Consider the following 24,373-nt stretch of genomic DNA (forward strand, 5'->3'; position numbering starts at 1 on the left):
CTTTTCAATAAAGGGAAAATAAGCAATGGATTTGTAGCTTCTGAATGTTTGTTTGCTGCAGATCCTGCACCGGGTAGAATTATTTTAGTAAGGGTTTAAGCCAAACCAGAACCCGTATCAGGTTGCCAATTATAAACAACGTGAACTGCTTGCATTATTTCTTTTATATCTCTATCTAAAGCAGCTCTAACCGGCCAGGCTTAATTGTATGGAGTAATACAATATCTCATTTCATAAATTAACAAATTAACATGGCAGATAGCAGGTGACTGCGTCGACACGTGGTTGCATCATGAAAAACAATACCATATTTTTCATTTTTAGTGGTCAAGATATCCAAGAATATCTCAGAAGCAAATGGCTATGCAAATACGCGAGAGAGAGAGATAAGTTGAAAGAATTTCCAAAATTATGGAATTCTTCTCTTTTCTGTTTTTTCTTTTAGATCTTCTCAATTATATCAATTATAGCCTCTAAACATCGGTAGTTAATTACAATCAGAAACTCTCTCTAAATGAGAAAATTACATAATTCATTCCACCCTTCAATCAGATATTTAGGGTGGGATTCAAATATCTTCAGTATGTCTAAGCACATTTAGCAAATTATTAGGGTGCTTGTTGTGACAATTTTTTCCAGTCCACCAAACGCCGCAAAAACTCCTTAACCTGTTAAATTATGGTACAAAAAATAATCTTATGTTAGTTAAAAAGGTTCAAAAATAACAACTAAATGATACCAGAATAATAGGAATTTCAAGCTAAGATTAGTAATCTTGCCTCAGATGGTTCTTGCAGAGAATAGAAAGCATTTGTTTCCTTGGGTACTTTGGAAACAAGGATCCCAAAGCCCTGTCCTCTATCACGTAAAACCTGTTCATAAAAGCAAGACAAAGATGTGTTTAAATTGACTTGAAACTCAGTTAGACAGAACACTTTATCAGAAGTAGAACTTTGTAGAAACTACATGTAATTATTAGATACCTTAAAAGCATCTTCATCGGTTCGATCGTCGCCAATGTAGACCGGTAAAACATCATTTGAATTGGCATATCCTAAAGAGCCAGGAAATACAAAGTAAATTAAATTACTATTAGGGTATATAAAATAATTACAAAGCCAGGCCAGCCCATCTATTTACTGGGAGAAAATGGAGTAAATAATCACCTAGTGCCTCCAACAAAAATTCAAGGGCTCTTCCTTTGTCCCATTTGATGGTTGGACGGATCTCTAATACCTGTTTGAATCAAATTAAAAGGTGGTTAAATATTGACCACATTGACATGCCAATACAATTTTATCAAAGAAAAAAAAAACAAAGTGATGGAACGTTTTTGCTTCTTTAAGAAAAGTTATATTATCCAAGAGAGACGGGAAACAGGAGGAAAACCGATATAGAAAGAGGAAATACCAGCCTCCCTTGAGTTAGTTTAAGCTTAGGGTACTCGTTGAGCACTGATCTAACTTGCTCAGCTAATGCAGCCCAACTCTGCCAAAGACAGAAAGGGGAAATAATTATAAAATCAGTGAGATTGGGATTGAAATTTTCCTGGAGGACTTTACAGTTTACAAGTTGCAACAGAAAAGAAACGACAAGTGGGTTTTATTTGAACCTTTTCATCAACACAACGAAAGTGTACGGAGACACAAAACTTGTTATTTTCCACCTTGGCTCCTGGAATAGATTTTGTTTTCTCTACCAAGGCTTTGTACACCTGAGAGAGAGAGAAAAAGAAAAAGTTAAAAAAATTTTTTGATATTTTCCTGTACGCATTGCTGCAGATCTTTGTCGTTTCTTTTGCTTTGTGAAATCAAGATGATGGTGGGAGACAACAAACCTTATCAATCATGGGCAAGAATTCACTGGCAGGCTGGAAGAGAACTCCCTGGTTACCCTGAATAACTCCAAAGTTGACAGTAAAAAAAAAAAGTTAGAAGCAGCCATTGAAAAACAAAACAAAACAAAGAAAAAGCGGGTTACTGATGAGGGAAAGAAAAGAAAAAAAAAAAGGTGTAGAACAGCTGAAATTGCAGCTGCAGAAGTACACTGATGCTCTTACTTTCTTGTATTTGCAACTTTTAGATGGTCCCTTGATGTCCATACCATGGCTACCAGCGTAATAAAGGCCAGCTAATTTCACAAAGCTGTAAACCTGTAGAATCCCATGATAAAAATCAATCAACATTTTTAACCAAATACATAGAACAAAAAAAATGTAATAATCGAACTATGAACTTTAGCACAATAGTACGTTTTTCACTTCAAAAAAAATGTACCTTGTCTCTGCATCTGCCGGTTACTATTGCCGTTGGAAAATATCTTGCAACGTCTCTTAGGGCTGCTCTCATCTGATTTATAGATAGAGAAGTTTTGCCAAAAGAGTGGATTAGTAGGGACTTTTGAGTAACTCAGAGGCAGCTATCAGCAGTAGTGGAATAAGAACAAACCTCTCTTGGCATGAAAGCTTGATCCGGGTCTTCAACGATTGGAGAGAGTGTGCCATCGTAATCAAGAAACATCACAATCTGTTTTCCCTTTGAAGCAGCCACTATTTGCTCAAACATGCTCAAAGCTGAGGGATGATGAACCTGTTTCAGGAAAAAGAAAAGAGGTCATCAATGCTAATTAAAAGGAATATAGCAACATCAGTTGAAGAGGCGTGAAGTAATGAATATTGATGGAGAAATGGAACCTACAATCCAGGAACTTTTCTCATCAGTTTCAGGAAGCAAGGAAGCTGTAGACTTGATACGGGTAGGTGAAGAAGCTCTCATAGAATCCACCCAGGCATTGATTTTAGCCCCTGCTTTCTCAGTTTCAAACCTTTTCATCAATAGCATCTTTATGTCTTGCCGTGACAAGGGCTTTGCCACCGGCAAAGATGAAGGAGGCAACACATGCCTAACACCACGCGGTTTCAGATCAAAAACCACCACATTCTGTTGGTTAGTCATTCTTCTTTAACTTCTTCTTCTTCTTCTTTCTATCTTATGCTCTGCATGTTTCAAAATCCAAAATCAAACTTTAGACCCAGATAGGCAAAGCATTAAAACCTTACACATAACCTTGCTACATCTACTTGTCAAAGAAACATCAAATATTTCTATGACTTCGTCTATACCTGAACAGAGTAGAGAAAGAAACAGAGGAGAAAAAACAGGGAGATGGCAATGTGAGATCTTAGGAGTAAGAAAAACAGGAAGAGGGCAGGGTTTTAATAAGCAAAGCTTAGAGCTATGGAGAGAAAAAATAAAATAAAAATGCTACTCAAAAGAAAAGGTGAAAATCACAGAGGCGCACTAACACTCAAGAGTCACAAAAAAAACTGGGGTTGTCTAGTCAATTTATAAACTTGGTTTCACGGCACTAAGCGACGAAACAGCCATAACTTTCCTTGGCCACCTGTACTTTTCGACCCAACAGTTTCCCACCCCCCTCCCTCTCTTCCTTCCTCTTTGTTTTTTTTTTTTCCTTAGCTTTGAATTGAGGGACCACTGATCTGATCCCATGGAATATTTCTCAACCATCTTTGAAAAAAAAAAAGTGAATATTTTTTTTTACAGCAACTTGTTGTGTTGGCAAATGATAAAAATTGTACTTAAAACTCATTATTGTTAACGTTGGAATAAACTAATTTAACCATCATTACATGGATCAGCAGGATTTAAGCATTACACTGTCTTATTCAGTTTCAGGGTACTATTTGTTTTTAGCTTTGGCATTGAGAAATAAAGTTGCATTCTTATACGTACTTAATGGTAGGTGTAATCATGGCAAAAAATCATTCGACGGTTTTGCCCTGTTCGAAAGCCTGTTAAAATTTAAAAAAAAAAAAAAAAAAGAAAGAGCCAAAGGAAATTGTGCTGGGTTTTGATTGCGGTCAATGGAATTTTCTCATTGATTTGTAAGCATCGGGAAAGACTCATTCAAGGACTGTCTCATCAGAAAAATGGTGAAGGACCACCTAGGGAGTCCCACGTTGTTCTTTGTAATTCGATTCTTTGTTTTTTATTTGTAATTTTTTAATATATTGGTACTGTAAATCAAATCAAATATGAATAAGATGAATCAAATAATTTGTATTTATCATCAACTTTTTACTTGATTAATTTATATTTATAAATCTAAATCGATATCTAGTAATATGTTATGACTACACAAGTACTAAAAAAAGTGAAATATTTTTTATTTAATTTTTCCATACTCAATTTATAAGTGTAATTCAATCATTCATCATGTAATATCTTAATAAGACATAAAGCCTGATGTAATGCAACTCTATGATTATTTTTTATCATTTTAATTTTTGAAATTTATTCTTAATTCTTTAGTGAAATTAAGAAAACTTATTTTCTGAGTCTTTATTCTACCTCTTTACCAATGATTTCCTAAAAATTGAGTCAAAATGGTGACTTTTCTTGCAATTTGTGAATTCTTTCCTTTTTTTTTTATTCTCTTTTTCCACATTTTCCTACTAGTATGAACTCAACAAGCCTTTTTGCGGTCAAGTAAATTAAAAAAGGATTTGGGTATTAGGCATGCATATTTCAAGGTTACACCATAGGGCATAAAGTTAAGTAAAATGACATGAAGGGAAAGTGAGAGTTTGTTAGGGGCATTCTAATTAAGCAATAATTAGAGGATTAGAAAGTCTAAGAAATTAATGCCTTATTCTACATGTATTTTCTTTTTTCCAATTCGGTCTCTGATACATAACATTAAGAGAGCTCAAACTTCTATTTGAGAGGGTCAAATACCGATTTAAATACAAGTGCATACCAATTTCATAGATTATATGGAATTAAAGTGTTATCGTGAATCATTTTTTTATATTTTCATAATTAAAAATTTGAAATTATTTATGCAGTAATGATATTAGGTGTTAATACTTTCTTTAAAATGATCCTTATTAAAACTTAATTTTACATGAATGCCATATATATTTTTTGTTCCAATAACAAGCTAGATGAATCCCTTTTGCAATAACTCTCAATCTGGCTACACAACAGGTAGCCATTCCCTTTGCATTAACCTCCAAAGCAGCTTTGCCAGCTACATTATCTGGTTAATTACAATCATTTTAAAACAAATTCTGTGGTTTATTTTGTCTCAATTTGGCCCAACATTGACATTTTTGTTTTTCTGAAAATCTTAGATAACGAAAAATTGAAATGTTAAAAAATACATATCTATAAACACTAGTTAAAATTAAAAAAAAAAAATTTATATATTATATTTTCTTAACAATTGTTTGTTGGTACCTGAACACGTGATCATAAACTTCAAAAAAGAAATTTCGAGAGGAATTGCATTGGAAAATTAGTAGCTACTAAATTCAACACTAGTAGTAAGTTTGATCTGACATAAAGTAAATTAGAATGAATTTGTATAATTGTTTTTGATTGCGTGAATCCCATGAAGACTAGTTTTATTAAAGAGTGTTGAGTATGGTCATTGTCTAACCTCATGTTTTTTCCCAATACTATAAAATGCATGCTATTGCCTGCTAATGAAAAAGTCGTCTACTCAAGATCTCACAAATATTTCTGCCGCTGCCTTGAAATTCTCCGTTTAATTATTGACATTGCATAGAAGAAAAGGCTGAATATCATGAATTTCCAAAGCAACAGTCAAAGAAGCCTTTTTGGACTATTCTTTTCAACCCATGCAGCTTGTGGCAATAACGAAATTATGTAGTAAGCTTCAAACTCTCTTTTTCTTTCTCTTTCACTCTCTCTTCTCTCTTTCTTTTCCTCTGTTTATTGATTTCATTTATGATAGTACAACTGCATTATTGGGCACTCTACAATGAACTAAAGCAAAAGTACTCAACGTAAATTCAGCCAAAAATGGCATTCCTTTCACCACACCGCCCCTTGTAAAGGTTATGGAAACAAGCAGCTCCGACCTAACCTTTTGTGCAATTTGAACCAAAACCAGCAGCGTTTTTGTCTCATAATTTTGACATTAAGCCTTTCTGCTTTGTCTACATTACGTCTTAGTGACTCAGCCTTTGCTCTGCATGGCTTATTTTTATTGGGTCGGCAACGAAACTTCGTATCATGATGATTTTGATCAACCAAAACCATTTCATTTAATCATTGCTTAAAAGATCTCACTTTGTCATATGTGTGAAACAGCTTTTTGAAGCAAACATTGTTAAAAATTTATTTTCATTCGGGCGTAAGGGACCGGACCTTTCATGTCCGATAGCAGACAATTACAACTTTTGTACTTTCTCCTTCGTTTCTTTTTGCTTATGATTATGTTTCCAAGCAGTAGCTAAGCCACGAAAGTAAAGATGACTGAAGTTTCCTTGAATTTTTCTTTTTCACTTTTCATAATTAATTTACTACATTTTTATAATTAAAAAAAGTTTCTAATAAATAAATAAAGACCGAGCATGTACTTATACCATCTCATAAACTACAGATATCTAAATACGTGTACTGTACGCCCACAAGATGGACCAACAAAAAGAATTACCACACAAAGTTCTCACTCGTAGGAAAGACAGGGAGAGTTCAAAAGAATTTAGGTATCCAACTCCATTAGAGACCTCAAATCCCACATAATTATTGAGTCTTTACGCTAATTTATTCTAGGGTGCGTTAATTAAGTAAGCAAAAGCAACGAGATTCGTTTTTTTGCAGTGAACAGGTTCTATATCATGCTTTGAACTGCTTATAATTTCTAGACTTTCACATCTCTTTGACACATTAAAAATTATGCTTTTGTCTTTCAGTTGCTTTCAACTGTTTGAATTCCCGTGAGTAGTCAAAACCGGAGGCATTGGTAGATGCCTGGAAGCCAACCCCATGTGACAATGAATTTTAATTTCAAAATTCGGGTAGACGAAAGATTGTCAAAAAGAGAGAGTTAGGCAAACGAAAGTTAGATTGTTGCAGAAGATCCGAATAAATATTAGATTCAGGCCCCAGAACCAAACGACTTTAATTGGGAATAACTTTCTTAATAAGAAAGTTTTTTTTTATTCGTTTTTTTGGTGTTGCAAATTAAGATATTTTTTCCCGTCTAATTTCTAGAAACTAGCTAGTTTTTCTGCTTGACCGAAACAATTATGAAACGAATCTCTTTATAGTTAGTCGTCGTCATGCATGTCTCTCCTAATTAAATTGAGTAATCTGATGATCTTGTGGTTTATGATTCGTGGCTCGTAGTTTGGAAAGGAATCGAGAATTTTCCAAAAGAGATTTAATTCTTCTAACATGACCAATAGTCGTCTAACTTGTGTTCACATAAACACGGTTTCTCTGAGAATATAGTTACGAAAGATGAAATAATTTTCTATCACATTCCCCTTTTCATCTTTCTTATTAAATAAGTATTCTACAGTCTATATTTGACTGAGAAAAATATGATTTAAGATCTCTATTAATAATATCAGATACAACTTAATTTGTCGCAACCCATACTCTACCGAGTTCGTTAATCCTCATTGGTTCATTATACGTTGCCCATAGATTTAACGAAATGGACATATTGCAAGGGCGCACCATGCACGCAAGCAAAGGAGAAGAGTCTGTTATACCAAAAAGAAGAAAAAAAAGTAATACTAACACTCTGTTGAATAGTGCTTTACAGTATTATCGGCCGTAAAAGGAGCAGGTTGCTAGTTGAAACAGTTGCCTGCCTGCCTGCCTGCTTGCCTGCTTACCAAACGCCACTCGTGTGTTTATTTACTCATGTCGTTTCTTTTGCACATTTCTAGGAAACTGAAGGAAAATGGGTGGCATTTGATTGGGTGGTAGGTCCACTTTTGGCACGGGCGGTAGGGCCGCCCCAAATTTCATAATGGCTACAAAATAGCCACGTGTTTGTTCTGTGGGTCTCAAACACCGGCGGATCCCCTCAGTCGGCTGACCCGGTTTGGGGTCCAACTTTTTCTGCAGGTTTGGTATGGAACGGTCAGGATTCCCTATATTTATTTTCTACACAATTATTCTTTGCTTGCGCATGGCTCTCAACTCTTAAAAGTTTCACCCCACGTGGCCCACCGTTGGGAGCCCACTTGTCACTTGAAAAGTATTTCTTTTCTTTTCTAACTATATATAGTATTGTTATTTAATTTCTCTTATGGCAAATTATGACACTTTTTGTTCCAAAATTCTTCATACACTATAACTAATTCATATGGAAAGAACGTATTATTAGTAGTCTTTTTTTAATTCAAAAGAAAGAAAATGTAAATTCAAATTTTTAAAAAATACATACATTATTAAACTAAACATTTGAACATGAAATGAATGTATCAATTAATATTTTTTGTTTTATAAAAATTGTTAAACTTAATTCATTCATGAATGCAAAGGTGTTGCTGTGACAATTTTAACCTTTCACAGGGAATCGATTTTTTGTTTTTGGCTAAATAGGGAGATCAAAATGAACTAATTAAGCATACACACTAGCACTTAAACAACATATGCTTATGACTAAAATTGCTTTTTGTATTAATTTTCGTGGTCAACTCAATTATTTGAACTTAATGTGTTTTATCATTATTTTAAAACTAACTTGGCAAAAGTTTTAAGTCCTTGTCAAAATACATCAAATTTGAAATATTCTTCTTTTTTCTTTTCTAGTATGGTGGTATTTAATTATTTTTGCCTAATTTATCCTAAGGGTGATGAGAGTTTAAACTTTATTTTATTATTTATTATAAAAAATAATAAAAAGTAAAAATATAAAATAAATAATAAAAAATTAATATTTAATGCATCGACAGCGTATAATCAAGTTACAAAATCCTGACACCTCATTAATGAGTATTATTTTGAAAGATATAAAAAGTTGTTAAAGTTTTAAAACAACATCAGATTTTAATATCAACATTTTATTTCCTTCAAAATAATATATCATTAATAAGGTATCAAAATTTAATAATCTGATAGTGTATAAAAATTATATATACTATCAATGCATCAAATATTTTTTTATAATAAAATATAAATAAGTGTTGGAGTTAGTATAGGAACCTTTTCTCTACCAATATAGTATATCTACATTAAATGTAGATTTTCTAACTAAAAACAGAATCGATTGTGCTCGATTTTTTATTTTTCTTTACCTAATTTCCCATGAGCCAAATTGTTGTGATGGGCGGTGGGCCGGTCTTATTCAAGGGGGGCCATAGCTAAAATTATGCTTCCAGGCATCGTATGCATTTTTCCTGAACGAATCAAAGGCAGATTAAGGGTATTTTTTTTACTTTGCATTTTCATATATATGTTTTTACGTCGAGTGAGGGTAGAGAATATGCCACCTCCCCGAAGGCGTACTTAACCTTGGGCTACTTGGCTGTATCACTTGTTTGCCATGAATGCAATCTTTGGCCGGTTTGCATAATCCAATGTCATCCATTATCGGATACCATGATATTCGGACGAAGTTGCAAGTGGATGCTAAGCGGCTTCAAATCTTAGTTTTCTAGCTAGTCTTTGTATGATCCATGATGACGTGGTGGCTTAGATTTGGTCAGCTTCTTTGTGAATATGAAAAACGGAATAAATTATCTGAAAGATCTAGAGATATCAGCTAGAGACACAAATAATAGCAAAAGAACCTCCTTATCATGTGCTCTTTTGACCTTTTTTGTTCTTTTTTTTTAAAAAAAAAAATTGTCCATGGGTTCTAAGATTTGTGGAATGAATAACCTCTCCAAGTGCTGACAACATAGACATTTTAGGTTTCTAGTCAAAACAAAATAATGCTCATGAATCATGATCTTCTTGTATAAAGGAAGGAGAGAGGACATAAGGGTTTTTATTGGAGTAGATGGCTAAGTCTAGCCAGTACGCGTCATCGGGAGTAGAGCCAATGACTATGGCAATAGGCATGCGATATAAAAAAGTTGAAATGAAATATGGCAAAAGAGCTTTAGTAAAAATTCGACGTGAGAGAACATATGATATGATGCATCAGTTTCTTCTTTTCTGGCTGAGGAAAAAAGATGGGGTGGGGGTAATTAAAGAGATGTATCATTTTCATGCAATTGTCGTACATCACAAATTGGACGTGAGAGAACACATGATATGATGCATATCATTTTCGTGCAAATTATCTTTAATAATCAATCGTGCTCAAGTACGTAGTAAGTGTTTTAGATAATTGATCCATTGAAGTGCCTTTAGTGGCAAATTGTACGAAAGGTAAATTAGTTAGTGCTATGAATTTGGTGATGCATCAATATTTGATGCATCAACCAGAATCTTAAATTATTTTATATATATATGGGACTATAAGAATAAGAAAATATTGTATATATGAAATATGGTGTATGCATGTCCAGTGCTTGAGGAACATAAAATAGCTATTGATCAGATATTACATAAAAAGAAAAAAAGAAAGGGAAAAAATTATAAAGCCCTCAAATCCATATATGGATAAGCTTGACCAGGATTTTTGAGTGAAATTCATAAAGAAAGCTCAACTGGGAATCCTCATTAATAAAATTAATTGTTGATACAGTATTGGAAGTGGCGACCTTTGAAAGCTTTTTTGAGAAGGGTTCTGAAAATTGATCGTTGGTTTCCGAGAAATAAATTGACCCAAAATAGAAAGGCAATCTTCGGGGAAAGGGCATTCAAAATGGGGCAAGGTAACCAACTGAAAAAACTGCCAGAACTAGGAGAGAGATCTGATGACTTTCGGTCTAGCAAAACATGGGCCCCTGGGGAAAGAAGGAAAAACCAGACGCTGCATCGCAAAAAAGGGGCCCACAATCTCCCCTTTCCATGATTTGACAAGTCATTTTGCCCAGGCAATGATTCACCAGGGGCCCTCGATTTATGCCCATAGTGCTAAACCCACTAAAAGCCCACCACCCCACCTTTTCCCAGGCGCAGGCCCCCCCACCAGCAGCAGCAGCAGCCGCGGCAGCATCACCTTCCCAAAATCTGGATATCCTCCCTCTTCCTCCTTTTTTCAAGATTTTTATGGACTATAATATTTGCTAGGGCGCAAGGGCATGGAGAGAGAACTAATTACTGGGGTGGATGAAAAGTGGAATGTTGTTATTGTGTGCTTGGAGCATCTACCAAGCTGCATGGGCCACTCTCAGTACTATTCCAAGCAAAACAAAACATATTAAAGAGAAAAAAGAGATTTAAGATCGAATAAAAGACAATTGGAATTGATCATAAAAGTCTTTACCGGTCGGGAAACTAATGTGTAAGAGTGTTTTGATGTAAAGTATTCAAACAATGCGCTCTATCTTAGATTATCTTGATTATCCATAAAGATAAAAGAGATACCTATGGGGCATTTTCTGCAACATTTGTTCCTTGTATTCCACCTCAAATTGATTGAAAGAATGTTATGAGGGCAGATTAAATATCATTTTCATGATCCCAATCAATATTCTCTTGCATTTTTTTTCTAACTAGAGGGCTAGATATTTTAAGTAAGGTGCCTAATAAGATCATTTCTATGGTTCGCAAAGAAGATTTCCTCTAGATTCCAATAGAAATGGAATCACCCAAGATTAAACTTAAGAAAAAGGAAGTATAGATTGTGGTGGCTCTTTATGCCAACTTATGGTCAATGATTAGCTTAGTTAATTCTTTCCTTTTTGTATTTAATTTGTTGTAAAATGGTGGTGTAGCTCTCTTTTCCATAGTTTTAAATTTGGGAAAATCAAGGTTAATGTACTTCCATGGATGGGAACACTCTCAAAACATAATTATTGCTATATATTTATGTTATCTTTAGAATGTTTTGGCAAAAGTAACCCACTGCTTCCACTCTTTTCTCTTAGATCTTTTTAAGTTCCCGAAATATATTTTCACTTTCAAGCTTTTTATTTTAGTGCTTATTGCACCAAGAATTAATGATGGTCTAAAGAAGAATTGATTAGCCAATATCAAAGCATCCTACATCTGATAAGGTTACTCTCCTATACTTTTAGGTTTCCAGATCATCTATAACATTATGATTAGGACAACAAAGACATGTAATCTTTCTTCCACATTTTTCCTCTACTCATTGATCGTTGAATTTATAGATTTCGTGAGGGTAAACACATCTGTTTCGATGAATAAATTCTTAATCATAATTGGGCATGGAAAAGAGGATTAAGCCTTGAAGTTGCCTTTTTACGCTACGACAGCGTCAACAAAGGAAAACAGCACACGGAGACTGAATCAAATTAAGCCTGTCTGAAGTTTACCATTAGAAATAGAATAGCTCCGGCCAGAGGGAGTTCATCTAGGAGAGGTGAAGTTTGTGTGGTACAGAAGAGGTCTTAGGGTTCTTGTTCTTGAATATTGGTTTTAATATATTGAATTGAAATGGAAAGGAAAAGAGAAGGGAGGGTTGGGCAAGCATCACAAATTCACAATACCGCCCACATAAATGTATAATGCTCTCCCCATACAACAAAAAGTTCAACAGGATATTGGGTTTTACTCCTTTTCTAGATAACAAGTGCGGTTTCTTTCCTATACGGAAAAAAAATTTAGAAAAAATAATGCTCCACTTAAACAATACAAGGCAAAGGCATGCTCAGCACAGCCTGTCTGATCAGGACCCCTTTGCCAAGGCCAAGGGCAGAAAAACGTTTCCAATCATCCAAGTTCCGTAACTCTACCCTTTACAAGAATAACTGCAAAACTCCATGAAACATATAACTTTCTGGAAAAAATTTACGCAATAAAAATAATCCTTTTTGTAAAATTAAGTTGGATGTTTGAGTTTGAAGTCCTAACATATTACTCTTTTTCATACAAGAAGGTTCATTGGGTCTCAGCTGTCATCCTCATCAGCTGCTCTTTTCTTCTTATCAATATATATATGTGTTTCTTTCACCACTATTAAAAACCTAGCTTTTTGCTCTCCAAATTCCTTTTATAAATTTCCAAAAATAAGAAAACAGTTGATGTTGAGAAAATGTGGAGCTGATTGCTACAAGTCCAAGTCAAAATGATGACATTAAGGTGTGTTGTGACTAGAAAATTGTGACAGGTCCCAAAACTCACAAATCACAATCATCTCTGAGTTGAACACTGATCTGTAATATTCTTCCAAGTCCAATGAAAGGAAGAGAAGCCAATTCGACACAATTATTCGATTTGAATCAACAAACTTGCACCCCCCATGATTTGATTAGATCTTCACCCACCATTCGTGAATATGTGATTGAGACAGATGGGTCGAACTGAACCGGAATTGGATATGTTGTTAGCTATACATCAAATTTTTCACGTGCCTGGAAAGCTTCTCAGATTTCGTGGAGCTAAGTAGGATCACAAGAAAGTTCTTTGAAAAACGAGAAACAAATAAAGAATAGGAAAGTAAGGAATCCAAAAAATATGTTTGATTTGTCAAGGTACCAAAGTACGGCGGTGCAATTAATCTCCCCTATCAAAGATCAGGAATTTTAAAGCGCCTTTATTCTGCTAAAAAAATAGGAATAATAAAAGAAAAAGTAATGGCTGAATAGAGCAAAGAGAGGTCAGATGTTCGTTTCACTTTTATTTAATGGGAATCATTCTGCCTAAAAAATATATCCCAATGTGAATCAGTACTTGTTTTGGTTCCAAAATGAAGTTTCGTGGTTTTCCCTCAACTAGGCCCCTACTCTATTATTATTGACTAATTAAGGATTTAGCCCAATGGACTTGTGACTTTGTTTTTTCTAATGCAGTTGGTTTCCATACCCATATATGAAGGATTATTTTTCACGTTTTCTTTTGTCTCTTTTATTCTCGAATCTGCATATAGCCTTGGAATATGTATCCAAGAATCTGCTACCTTTAATACGTATGGTGAACTAATCATTTTCTAAAACAACTTTAGTTCCTGTTAAAACAGGCATCTCTTTTTGGGTTAATTTGGGCTTGAAAACTGCCACTTGGGCTATTATTGTAAACTAAGTTTTGAAAGGAAAGAGTGTTTCGGCCCAATCGTCTTGGAAGTCTTTTACAAGTTCAGGAGTTGATCCAACATTCTTCTATTTTATAGCTCAATGTTATTGGCTAAACTTAGAACAATCGCTGGGGATGAAACATGTATTTGTATATACATGAGTATGTCAAGGGTAAGCACAATTTTCTTCTTCTTTTTCCCCCTTCATTCTCTAGCTACTGACATGCTTCATTTATTTATTAAAAAAAAAAGTCATTATAGAAGCATATGGTAATTCCTTTTTCTATTCTTATGTGTTAATTGGATGACAACACATACAGAAAATCTAGAATTGAGTTTACATATTTTCGAATATCCACCACATGGTATTGTTTTCTATTTTTTTACAGACAATCTAAGCATATCATGGCCTAGGATGATGTAATATTTTTTATCTTTTTTCTTATATATATATATAAAGAGAACTATACCATTTTTTTCCAGTAATATTAGGATAAGATAAGTTTTATCCTCTCACCCCTTTTTTCCCTCCATATAAATTTTTATTTTTCTCAATTACCATTTTGTTCTAATTATGGTCTTTACTAGCATTTAGGGTCAACCTTAAAACACATGGCCAAATATTCCACAGCCCATTGGGCCATAACCGTATTTAGCCTAATGGGCTATAGCCTTTGTTTCTCAATTGATAAAATAGGAAAAATGAAAGCCCTAAACTGCAAATACAGTGGATTAATACAAAAGCGTATGCGTTGACCGTAAATACCGGGAAAAGGAGTAGGCAACGCCTTCTTTATCAATTCGGAGACGGAGAAAAGAAAAAACAAGGACCCAGAGAGGCTTAGGTCATCCTTCCCCGAAACATCTTAAACTCCTCGTAAGAAAAAGAAAAGAAAATTCTTCTATAACTCTCTCTCTACGAGGTGTTTAAGTATATTTATTCCATCCAATTAGATTTCTTTTTTTAGATTTGGATTTTAGGAATAATTGTATAAATCAATTGGGAAAAGAAAAAGGATAAGAGTTGATGGACGGAATAATGAATAAGCTCAGGAATTTAGATGCGTACCCTAAAATAAACGAGGATTTCTACAGCCGTACACTCTCCGGTGGCGTTATCACTCTCGTCTCCTCCGTTGTTATGTTCTTTCTCTTCTTCTCCGAGCTCCGTACGTTTCCTTTTCTCTTGAACTCTCCTCAATTGTTTGGATCTGATTTTTATTTAGCTTTCTTTAGGTGTTGGTAATGAGGTGGTTATTTAAAGTTTTCAAATGATGGCATTTTTTAGGTGTGAACTGTGATGGATTGAGATGTTAGGTTAAAAGGAATTGGTTGCTTAGCTTTAATCAAGATGGTGACTAGGGTTATGGATGCATTAGTAACTTAAGCATGACGATCGATTATTTATTTTTCCTAGATCAATTGTTGATACTTTTACTCGAGAGTAGTTTTTATTGACTGTTTGAGTATTGAGTACTTTTACTCATGATAGCAGTTAGCTGGAGTCATATGCCAGCTGAACTTCTTTTTTTGTAATTTTTTCTATTTTGTTGGACTTCTATGGGAACAATGCTTCAGGATTTGTTTATGAATGACGGATATGTAGCCTAGCTTATTGGAGTATTATGTTGAAGAGTTGGCAAATGTTGCCTCTTGTTTGTGGAAGGAACAACTTATAATCCATCTTTGAAGTCGTTTGCACTTCATCTTGTTTTGGATAATGTTTGGATTGGAAAGAATGATCACATGTTATGGCAGAGGGAGGTGTCTACCCCCCAATTCTCAGTGATTTCTGTGGAAGAAACTTTGCTGGCACTATTTTTTCTATGCCTAAATAGTCTGAATTCATGGGCATGTCAAGTAAAGCCATGCCACTAAATGAGGCATGTCTTTGATCCTGGTCAGGTGACTATGATAGTGATAACAAGTGAGAAAAATTCAAATTTTGGTTTGTTCTGGACTTCATTCAGGGAACTTGGTATTTTTTGATAATCACATGCACCTTCATTGCTAAGTCATTATGCTTATTGTGCTGATGTCAAGTTTCATTGTATATGTATATAAAGATCTTCATTGATGGACGATCTTCCTGTATATGGACTCTGTCTGGAATACTGATGGATGGCATTCTTGTAAGTTTGGGAAGAATGTCTATTTTAGGCATTGATTTAGGAAATGGATTTAATCTTTTATGGGCTTTTAACTGGTTTATTGGACTTTGTTTGTTGTTTAGGTGGGCTTTATTTTCTATGGGCCTAAACCTATGTTGATGAAGATACACACACACACACACACACACATATATGTGTTTTCATTTAATTAGGAGGTGAAAATTTCAACTTCTTTTTTCTTTTTTTTGGTGGGGGGGGGGGGGGGGGGGGGGGGTGTTCCCTGGGAATAGACTTAAATATAGCTTTTCTTTTTGTTCTTGTTCTTGACATTGGTGATATTAGTGAGGTGGTTTCTTTCCATCAAACTTTTTCTTTTTCTGGTCTTGGTCGCAGGATTATATCTGCATGCTGTGACTGAAACAAAGCTTGTGGTAGATACTTCAAGAGGGGAAACTCTACGCATCAATGTAATGTCATCTGCTAATCCAACTTTTACCTCAAGATTTCCTTTTCAGCTTTTTCCCTATGGCCTTAAATTTCAAATAAAATTTCCCAAAGATTCTTCTCTGACCGTTTTTCATGTTTTATGTACAAATTGATTTATATTTGTTTGAATCAAGAATAGTGTTATTGACATGAGTGTAATTATTTTATTACACATTTTTATATTGTTTCTTTTCAGTTTTATTTATTGTACTGATACAGTCCTTTGGACTTTGGAATTATCCCCTCTAATTTCTTTATGTTCCTTTTGCATTTGGAAGTGCAGTTTGATGTCACATTTCCTGCTCTTGCATGCTCAATCCTCAGCCTTGATGCAATGGACATCAGTGGAGAGCAACATCTTGATGTGGTATGTATTGCAAGGAGTCATGCTCCTTTATTCTATGTTGATGACTTTTTCCCCTACATCGAGTGTCATAAAGAGAATTTTCTCATCAACTCTCTCTCTCTTTCTCTCTCTCTCACACACACACAAACACGCACCATGGGCACATAAATGAGCTTGCATACATAATATAGATAGAAGTTTATGGCTATGTGTATGTGTCACGGATCCCACATCAGTAAGAGATGAGATGAGTTTTGGGGTTATAAGGGCTTTCCTCCACCTAATTGGCATATCTTTTGGTTGGAATTGCGGCCCGTGACAAGTGGTATTAGAGCTCGCTCAACTCTTCATTGATGAGAGACCCTCCATGAGAGATACTAAGGTTAAGGTAGGACTAGATCAACGTGGGTCTCTCTCCTTTATAGGTGAAAGAGCCAATGCAATTAGGATGTTGCACAGTTGGGTGAGGGAGAATGTCATGGATGCCACATCAGTAAGAGATGGGATGGGTGTTAGGCTTATAAGTAAGGGCTTTCTTCCACTTAATAAGCATGTTTTTTGGGTTAGAAGTGTGGGCCCATGACATGTGCGTGCACACAAAACTTATCTTTTCTGCATATGCTGCTTAAATGGTATGGCTTTTGCTGTTGAAGTTATAATGTCATTTTTTTTTGTAAACTTGCAGAGACATGACATAATTAAGAAAAGGTTAGATGCACATGGCAATGTTATAGAATCGAGGCAAGATGGAATTGGTGCTCCCAAGGTTAGCTATAAGATAGTAATGCTTGAAGTTGATTTCTTATTTACATTTTTTTAACTTAAGAGTATCTGAGTAACAACACATTCAGCTTTGCTTATCTTTCTGCTCATTACTATTGCTTCACACAGATTGAGAAGCCTTTACAGAGGCATGGTGGCAGGCTCGAGCACAATGAGACGTATTGTGGTTCATGTTATGGTGCGGAAGCGGTATGCTTCATCTATCTGGTTTCCATCTGCTTGTTCATTGTGATAAAATCGATCCACTGGGTGCATGTTTGTCCAGAATATGAAGGATCTATGACTTTGTTCTTATAGGTCCCAGTACCATATCCTCTTAATCATAGTAAAAGTCTCCCTTTGTCAATTTGCCTAAATATGATATAAACATTTGATTTAGTAGCATTTATTGGTCATTGTTGTTTTTATCTTTTGGCTATTTCCTCAATCTCTGTTGTTTTGGTTGTGTTGTATTCTGTTCTGTTCTTGAAGATGCTGTAGATGTGGTCGGTATTTAGGTAGTGAATAATCATTGAAAACAGTCCACCTATATAAGAAGTATTATTTTGCTCCAGGTATGATGTATTTTTTCCCTCCTTAAACATCCTTTTCTCTTTCCATCTTGCAGTCTGATGATGATTGTTGCAACTCCTGTGAGGATGTTCGTGAAGCATACAGAAAGAAAGGTTGGGCTTTGTCAAATCCAGATTTAGTTGACCAGGTCTGTCAGCATAAGAGCTTATATGCTATCTGATATTGGAAGTAACTTTAATTTGAATGAGACTCACAGACAGACATACTGGGGTAGAAAATGTTGTTTTTGCCTTCATTGTTGTTTTATTGATAATTAGCTTGTACTCACTTGGTCATCATTTTCTTTCTGGTAAGCTACATACAAGAGTTGAGACGTAATAATGCCTATTGATACAATTCTGGATTCCCACTCACCCAGAGCCTCTGTTTGGACAGTTAAGATGGCAAGGAACTGACCCTTTAGCAAGATGTCTAATAGTCATTTGTCTAGTAATTAGGTAATCAACATGGTACTTTCCCATGCTCACTTCTAGGTGCATTAATAAGCTTAATTTTTTTTCAATAATCTTAAGATAAATCATTATTTGTTATCTTATATCAGAACAACGAGTACCGGCATTGATAGACAATTCTTTGTTGTATAGTAATTGAAACTTTTGGTTGTTGATACATGCAAATTATGCAGAATATGGCCTGAGCTAATATTTTAGTGAGTAACTCTGTATGCCTTGTCTAAGTGTATTTCTAGTTTACTGCTTTCTGGCCTGCCTATCCTAAGATTTCGTCTTTGCCCCCTATAATACTGATCTTTTCAGCTGACCTACATGAACCCTGTTTTATACCTTGATTTATGCTTCTTGTTTATGCTGTTTTCTGTTGTTCAGTGTAAGAGAGAGGGTTTCCTTCAGAAGATTAAGGATGAAGAAGGTGAAGGGTGTAATATATATGGCTTTTTAGAAGTTAATAAGGTGGCAGGGAATTTTCATTTTGCACCTGGGAAAAGCTTTCAGCAATCAAATGTTCATGTACATGACTTGCTGGCATTTCAAAAGGACAGTTTTAATGTAAGACATAACCCTTTTGTTTCTGTTCTTTGTGTAGGTAAGTATCTGTTATCTGAAAATGATCATCTAATTAAATCATCATGCTTCATGACTGTTTGATATAGATAAGTCACAAGATCAATAGATTAGCTTTTGGAGATTACTTCCCTGGTGTTGTGAATCCTCTTGATGGGTACTTGCTACTTCTGCTTAATCTTTTACCTTGGCCATGTACAACAGCTGGATGTTGGCATATGTTTCTTATATGTTATCTTGTTTTCTTTTTTTTTTTTTCTAAATTTCAGTGTTCATTGGACACAAGAACAACCAAGTGGGATGTATCAGTACTTTATCAAGGTTAGTTTTATGCATGAATGCATCTTTAGTTCCTTATTATCATATTCTCCAATCGTGATCACATCTATGTAGTAATTGAAGCCAGGACATTACTCCAGGATCTAGAATATTTGCCTTTCTGTGCCCTCTTTTATTCCATTACCCAATCAGTGTATGCAGCATGTAACATGTCCAATCCTAATGCTATGTATGTAAATGTCATGAAATCATATCAAAGTTTTGATTAATATCAGTAAAAACTTTAACAATATTGATAAAATCAGTTTAACTGTCCCTCACTGAACTGTCAAAATGGCAACATAAATGGCATGACAGGTTAAAGTCTGCCTGATTACCGTTTCTTCTTTTAACATAGTGTGTGTTGCAAATTTAGAAACATATGAATGTTCAAATGCTAATGTTGCTAGCAAACAGATCAATGAAGATAAAAATGAGACCCTATTGAGAGAGTAGTTTCCTCTGATTGAGAAATTTTTAAAAAGGGTTAATTACACATTTGGCATCTGAACTATAATCAAATTCTTGATTTGGTACCTAAAGTTTAAAAATTCACAATTAGTTACTTGGAACTTTACTTTTTCCATCACTGCACATGAGACTAACATCATTAGTCAGATGGAAGATGTGTCCAAAACATCCAATAAATTGTGACATGTGGCATGCTGATGTGGCATGTTTTTATTGGCTGTATTTGGACTTGTCAGCCATTTGACCAATGGTCTTAGTTTGTGTGCAAACTGATGGACAGAAGTAAAGTTTGAGCATCTAATTTCGAATTTTTGAACTTTAAATACCAAATAAAAAACTTGGCTATAGTTTGGGAACCAAATGTGTAATCAATTCTTTTAAAAATATAAATGTAAAATGTAGTGTCTTCCCTTCTCTATTTGAAAGCAGGAGAGCATGATACATTCAAGAAGACTAGGTAGCAGGAATTCTTACTAATGTTATAACCCTTAGTAAAATAATGGCACAAAGCCATCTCTATAGGAGCATTGATTTTTTTTCCTTTTGTCTTTGATACTGGTAGCTTTTAAATGAGCTTTAAACGAGAAAAGCGTCTTTTAGTTTGAGGGATTTTCTATATATCGTTTTATTTGTAGGTTGTACCTACTGTGTATACAGATGTGAGTGGACACACTATCCAGTCAAATCAGGTATGGCTAGAACTTGCAAAAGATTTTATTTGACCTCTTCTTCATTTATTCAAAATGATTTTTTTTTTGAAAGGTCATTTATTCAAAATGATTAATGCATGAGACATTGCTTTCGGCAGTTTTCTGTAACAGAGCATTTTAAGGGTGCAGAGATAAATCGTCTTCAGTCCCTCCCAGGAGTTTTCTTCTTTTATGACCTTTCACCTATCAAGGTTGGGTTTTCCTCTGCTTTTTCTACATGCAAGATCTATGTCCCATATATAAATGTTGATGTCTTAGAGATGCTGCATAACTTTCAATTTATTTATTTATTTGTTTTTATATGTATGAGGAAGTCTAAGGGGGTGAAGGGATTTGAACCTTAGACCTAAACCCTCTGAAAGAGGATAATAACTGTTAGCTGAAGTCTGGGCTGTTTTTCAAATTTTTCTATTGATCCCTGCTAATTCTCTGAGCTTATTTTTCAACTTTACTTTGCAGGTCACTTTCACAGAGCAGCATGTCTCATTCTTGCACTTTCTAACAAATGTGTGTGCTATAGTTGGAGGTAATGATCTTTTCCCCTCCACATAGGCTAATAATTCTTTCTGTGTTTAAAGTAAGAATGGAAGTCAAATAAACATACTACATATGTTGATTTTATATCAATTAATTTTGTTTTTGTTTTCCTTTTGCTTTGACAAATTAATAAGATTTTTTTTTCCTTATGAACTCATGTATATCATATGAGGCAAGAGCCCGATATCTCCCAGACATGACTTACAAAATCTAAAAATTTACATCACAAGTTCATATCCTCATCCCCTGAACTTTAAAAAAAAAATGAAAATTGAAGTTCTTATATCTGCATGTGGGCACACATGTAGAAAATTTTTAAGTCCAGCAATCATCTCTCATAACTGAGCAAACAGACTAAGTCTGAAGATTTTCCTTTTTGGGGGTGAAGACAGATGATGTCTTTCCAAGTTTTTCGTCATCTTCATTAAATCACAACAATTTTCTCCACTGGATTCAATTCGAGAGAGCTTTAATCTTAACATTTTGGCTTTGTAAACGAGTTTATGGACTTGCACATATGCCCTTGAGTATGATTGGTTTTAGGTTGCTAACTGTTTCTTCAAAATTTATCTTTTCAGGTGTTTTCACAGTTTCGGGAATATTAGACTCTTTTATATACCATGGTCAAAGAGCAATTAAGAAGAAAATAGAAATCGGTAAATATAGCTGATGATAGATCTAGGTAGCATGAGTTGTTGCTGTTTTGTCTGCCAGGAACTGGTGCTTGGGAAAAATCAAACCGAGTAAATGAGAAGATGATTGCGATGCAGTACCGGTTCAGTTGTTAGCTTCTTTGTAATCATGACTGAAATTTTGTTTTGACGCATTCCATGGTTGATTTAGACTGATTTATATAGTCTAGTTGTGGATGATGCCTCATCGCAATTAGTTTTTGTAGCCTTGAAATCAAAGAGTCCTAAAACAGGCTTTGGATATGAATACATGTTTGAAATGAAAAGGGTGAGTGTTGGAGAATCAGAATTCGGAAACTTTATTGGTAGCTAGCCAGCTGTATGTATACATTTTTGTTCTGGGCTTAACCCATTTTTGGTTGAAGCAGTAACTAACAAGGCATGGTTGAAGCAAGCTTTACCAAACAAAAGAAAATAAATAATTCAAACTTGAAAAGTAAATAATTGTAACTTTCACAAAACAATGAGAAAGTTGAATTTCTTTTTTTTTTTTTTTTTTTTCATTTCCAATAAAAAATCACATCTTCATCTTGTGGGAATATCATATGCTGAAACATCTTCCAAGCCTCATTTAGCGATAATGGGCGGGCCTAAATCGATCTTCCTGCCTTCGAAGAACAAATATGAGGAAATTCAATTGTCAATGCCAATTTACTGTCACTTTTGTTGTCAGGATTTCCAATATCTTTCAACTCAATTGAGTCCATGACGTCATCCAAAAGCAGCAAATACCTTTTGTTATGTTGTTATTCAGCTCTACTTATGTAGTTCTGGCAACGTCCTCAACGCCTTCAATCTTTAGTTTAAGTCCGTCATGCAATTTTATCCTCTTGCAATTCTTCCACTTGAGACTTTTGCCCAAATGACCTTATCAAGCAAACATTTTAAGATACTTCATCATGGTCATTCAAGTTTTGCATTATTGTTGCTTTTCCCAAGCCTCAACATGCCACAAATCTCAGTATCTTTCATTTTGTCATTTCTCAACAGCTCTAATACATGTTCTAGCCGCCACTAAAGGCTAGGATATCGTTTGCTCTCCGGTGCAATTCACTTTCAAAACAAGGTTTTATAGGTTTATCAATCGACAAACCTTTCTCATCCACAAGTTTTTGAATTTCTTCATACATTTTTACCAATTTTCTACTATAATTTGATCGTTGCTTGACACGAATGTACCTAGATCATAGCTTTCTATCTTCTTCAAATCGATCTTCTAACATTTCTAGTACTGGTTGATCAAGAATCCATGGGGCCAAAGCTGGGGCTATGTTATAAAGAAAACGAAGAAAACTTACGAGAATGATTCCTTGATGAGAGCAGTGCTGTAAAAAGAGAACGCAATAGAAGGACTTCTAGGAAAAAGGAAAGTCATGAAGTATTGTATAAAACCTAATGTTAACTAAGAGTAACATTATCAACTTGAGGATAAAATTAAATAATTTAAATATTATATACAAATTTACTTAACACGTGGTGTAAAATTATTAAAAAGATGAAAAATTTTTATTCTCCATTCACTCGCATGCAAGTCTTTCCACATGCACGTAGCGGTTTTATTTTAGCTCGACGGAACACAAATTATCTCCCATTGCTCAACGTGAGCAATCCTCACCACAAGATTGGCAGGCCAAACCCAGTTAATCCAATGTACAATGTTGCCAGCACAAATCGTATAGACACAACCCCATGCGGGAAAGAAAGTGATCTTTATAATTCAGCCGTCTATTTTCCTCCTAGAGGTACGATCGGCGTTCGTAGTGTCAAATGTCAATCGCATCCAAGCAACAACTACTGTTTGTTTCTTCCAATGAACAAATTACGAGTTTAAACTCCTCGGTGCGAGGAATCCATGTAATACATTATTTAATAGTCACAGGATTTGCAACCTACTGAAATAGCCTACTTTCCATTACTTGAAGTGGGCCTTGTTACCCCAGGTGTACTGGATAAGGCCAGAGCTGAGCTCATTAATGGCGCAAAAGATTGAAAGGAATAAAAGCGACATGGGCCAGAACACAACCCATTATAAAACCTACACTTAAAACCTACACTTATAAAACCTATAAAACCTACATTTTTTTTTGGTATTGTATTGGGAATTTAGTTTACCACTTATAAAACCTACACTTATTTTTCCACGAGGAACAAAATCCTCAAAAGTGTAGATACTCTATCCTAATATCTAACCTTTCTCTTATTCACGCACCGTTTTGTTCCTCAAGGATTTGCTTTTCAAAGGCATGGGGGAAAAACAGAAATATAATTAAACAAATTTTATGCAAAAGTTGATTCACAGGGGAAAGGATTTGTCACAGTTTGACACAAAGAATAAAGAGAGATAAGAATATTGGAGATGCAATGTGCTGCTTGTGTCTTCATTTTCTCATAGAAGAGAGGGAACAAAATTCAACCTAAAAGCTTTGCCTTTTAGTACATTGAG

The 24,373-nt window shown here is 34.8% G+C and overlaps 2 protein-coding genes across 2 annotated transcripts; one reads left to right on the forward strand and one right to left on the reverse strand.

Moving 5' to 3' along the window:
• Positions 1–387: 387 nt before the first annotated feature.
• Positions 388–3,280, reverse strand: LOC18592182 (putative trehalose-phosphate phosphatase D). The gene is made up of 12 exons (XM_007018748.3): positions 3,122–3,280; positions 2,697–2,995; positions 2,448–2,588; positions 2,277–2,348; positions 2,060–2,152; positions 1,838–1,894; positions 1,613–1,714; positions 1,411–1,488; positions 1,167–1,236; positions 984–1,054; positions 780–872; positions 388–668 (listed from the first exon to the last, which is right to left on the reverse strand). Exons 2-12 carry the CDS (start codon positions 2,952–2,954, stop codon positions 609–611), a joined length of 1,095 nt encoding a protein of 364 aa, XP_007018810.2. The 5' UTR covers positions 2,955–2,995; positions 3,122–3,280; the 3' UTR covers positions 388–608.
• Positions 3,281–14,764: 11,484 nt separating this feature from the next.
• LOC18592184 (uncharacterized) lies at positions 14,765–22,219 on the forward strand. The gene is made up of 13 exons (XM_018125841.2): positions 14,765–15,053; positions 16,389–16,462; positions 16,765–16,848; positions 17,513–17,593; positions 17,719–17,799; positions 18,218–18,310; positions 19,008–19,187; positions 19,292–19,359; positions 19,472–19,523; positions 20,627–20,680; positions 20,800–20,892; positions 21,161–21,227; positions 21,817–22,219. Exons 1-13 carry the CDS (start codon positions 14,912–14,914, stop codon positions 21,906–21,908), a joined length of 1,161 nt encoding a protein of 386 aa, XP_017981330.1. The 5' UTR covers positions 14,765–14,911; the 3' UTR covers positions 21,909–22,219.
• The last annotated feature ends 2,154 nt before the right edge of the window (positions 22,220–24,373 follow it).

The sequence above is a fragment of the Theobroma cacao genome, chromosome 8 (genome assembly GCF_053813885.1).
Source record: "Theobroma cacao isolate CCN51 chromosome 8, ASM5381388v1, whole genome shotgun sequence".
NCBI classification, from domain to species: domain Eukaryota; kingdom Viridiplantae; phylum Streptophyta; class Magnoliopsida; order Malvales; family Malvaceae; genus Theobroma; species Theobroma cacao.

Coding starts and splice junctions, on each gene's coding strand:
- LOC18592182 (XM_007018748.3), bottom strand. CDS start 2,954: ATGACTAACCAACAGAATGTGGTGGTTTTTGATCTGAAACCGCGTGGT. Junction 2,153..2,276: donor CCGGCAGATGCAGAGACAAG/GTACATTTTTTT, acceptor GGGATTCTACAG/GTTTACAGCTTTGTGAAATT. Junction 873..983: donor CCGATGAAGATGCTTTTAAG/GTATCTAATAAT, acceptor TTTTATGAACAG/GTTTTACGTGATAGAGGACA.
- LOC18592184 (XM_018125841.2), top strand. CDS start 14,912: ATGGACGGAATAATGAATAAGCTCAGGAATTTAGATGCGTACCCTAAA. Junction 16,463..16,764: donor GGGAAACTCTACGCATCAAT/GTAATGTCATCT, acceptor TTGGAAGTGCAG/TTTGATGTCACATTTCCTGC. Junction 19,524..20,626: donor TGTATCAGTACTTTATCAAG/GTTAGTTTTATG, acceptor TTTTATTTGTAG/GTTGTACCTACTGTGTATAC.